Consider the following 2,066-nt stretch of genomic DNA (forward strand, 5'->3'; position numbering starts at 1 on the left):
GTTCTGGATTCACTCCGAGGAACTCCAGCTTCAAATATTCCAGTTAAGTTATATAAAGAAGCCGCAGATGGATCTTGGGAACTGTTAAATTCAAAGTAAGTCATACTAAAATAATGAGTGAAAGACAGGAAAGGCAATGGGAAGAGGCAAAATAGTTGAAAGACCAGTTCCACATATTCTAACGTGAGGTTTTTTTTTGCTCAGAGGAAAGATAACGTACTATTGAATTAATTTGCTGCAGACCGCCTTTTAAATGTACTACAGCTTCAACTACCAAAATGGTTTTATAATGCTTTATAATTCCTATGAGTACAAGGACATGTTTTAAACTATCCTTTGATTCAATCATTGCTTCTTCTTCAATTTCATTACAAAGATTTATTACTTATAGTTTGAAACCAAGACTTTGATTGGGAATCCTGCCTTTACTGGCTATTTTCTTTCTTTCTAAGTGGATTTTCACTTCATACAACACCACAGCTTTAAAAAGAAACTGTTTTGAATATTTCCCACATCATATTTGATAGCCTTCTTTACTTTAAGACAAAGGACTTGGCCAAAAGGAGAACATTTGGGGATAAAGCTTTCTCACCTTCTTCCCCACAGAGAAGCAATCACATCTCAAATAACAAAAAGAATCTCCAGATATTTAAACACTGCCACGTCTTAGAAAAAAAATTTAATTGTAGAATTTCAAATGTATATATTAACACTTTAAAAACTCAAAACCAATTTTTATTGCAAGTATAATCTCAAATGAAATTGAAAAAATTCTTAGGGGATACACAGAATGAACATTCTTTATTCAACAAGCAATATTCCACTTCCACACTTACCTCCTCAAGATAGTTGCAAAGTCTCAACAGAGACCTTTCCAGGTACATTAACAGCCTATTTCACAGTGGGGAAAAAAGTGAGAAAGGGCTCCTAAGGGCTAAAGCTGGCATAGCACAGGAATTTTGACAGTGGGATCCCAGACTCAGATGCATTTTTAGAAATTCCACAAGGAACTGTACATAAGTGGTTCTTTGCTGTCATGGTGCAGTGGGCTGGCAGACACTGCTCCTATATGTGTTCTTGAAAAATACAGCTACAGCGAAGGCCACACATAATTGTACAAGGTGGGGGAAGCAATCTATTTACATTGTCCTACTTAAATTGCCTCACACCTCTCAAGTGAGAAGACAACTTCACGCATATTCTGTCACTGGAAATGCTTGATATTTTCCAGTAAGAGAGTGTTCAGTTTACTTATCTTCAAATATGAACTTAGAGACTTTATAGGAAGACACTCATCTAAACAGCTGGATGTTGACTGAAGCCTTAAAAACATTCTTAATATTTGAAACAAAGAGCAGAGTAACATCAAGATAAACAACAGTCATGCTAATACTAAATCAACCCCTCCAGCCTTAATAATTGGTAAATAATGGGATGCTAGCAAGAGATTCTGAAATAAATGTTTTCAATTAAAGATATATTTGGCATTATCTGAGAAAGCTTATTAGAGAAGTGACCAGTTACCTAGCAATGATCCATCTCTGACAAAGAAAAATAGTGACAACTGAATGGATAAAAAAGTTCTGATAACTGACTACAGAGCATCTTGTAAAATACAAATGGTGTTCTATCACTTCACAATTATAAGCTATATTAAAGGAAAAATCATAAGTAATGCTCTGGACAATGACTTTTTTTTTTTCCCCCTCTGGATGCAATTTGAATCAAATACGTTCAGAAAAAGAACTGGCAGCTATAACACAAAACAGTGGTAGTAGCTACTAAAATCAGATGCTGGTAGCTCTGATATTTGCAGATAACCTACCGAATAAAAAACTAGTATTATAAAATTTATTTCACAGAACTAGGTTTCAAAGAAAGAGTCATGACTGACAGACAGCATTCAACATTGCTTCTGAAACCCTAAATGGGTTGGTTTTCAAAAATGTAGAGCTTCAAGCCAGTACTAGGGCTTTGGATAGCACTGATAGCACCTGCAAACCAAACCAACCTATGTCTTTGTTGAGGATGGAAAACTAACTGGCCAATACAAATCGTAGGGAATT

General features: G+C 35.3%; 2 protein-coding genes across 4 annotated transcripts in view; one reads left to right on the plus strand and one right to left on the minus strand.

Moving 5' to 3' along the window:
* The window catches only part of B4GALT6 (beta-1,4-galactosyltransferase 6), a 73,566-nt gene that overhangs the window by 35,159 nt on the left and 36,341 nt on the right, over window positions 1-2,066 (minus strand). The window lies entirely within an intron of this gene.
* The window catches only part of LOC114057197 (transthyretin-like), a 7,506-nt gene that overhangs the window by 2,441 nt on the left and 2,999 nt on the right, over window positions 1-2,066 (plus strand). Inside the window, exon 3 of one of the 2 annotated variants that reach the window (XM_027883178.1) lies at window positions 20-95. The exons of the other annotated variant lie outside the window; for it this stretch is intronic. Coding sequence (XP_027738979.1) covers window positions 20-95 — 76 coding nt within the window. The remainder of the gene's footprint in view (window positions 1-19; window positions 96-2,066) is intronic. 2 annotated transcript variants of the gene reach the window in all.

The sequence above is a fragment of the Empidonax traillii genome, unplaced genomic scaffold (genome assembly GCF_003031625.1).
Source record: "Empidonax traillii isolate 1590-97213 ecotype Southwest subspecies unplaced genomic scaffold, ASM303162v1 scaffold119:size1479319, whole genome shotgun sequence".
In the NCBI taxonomy this organism is placed as follows: domain Eukaryota; kingdom Metazoa; phylum Chordata; class Aves; order Passeriformes; family Tyrannidae; genus Empidonax; species Empidonax traillii.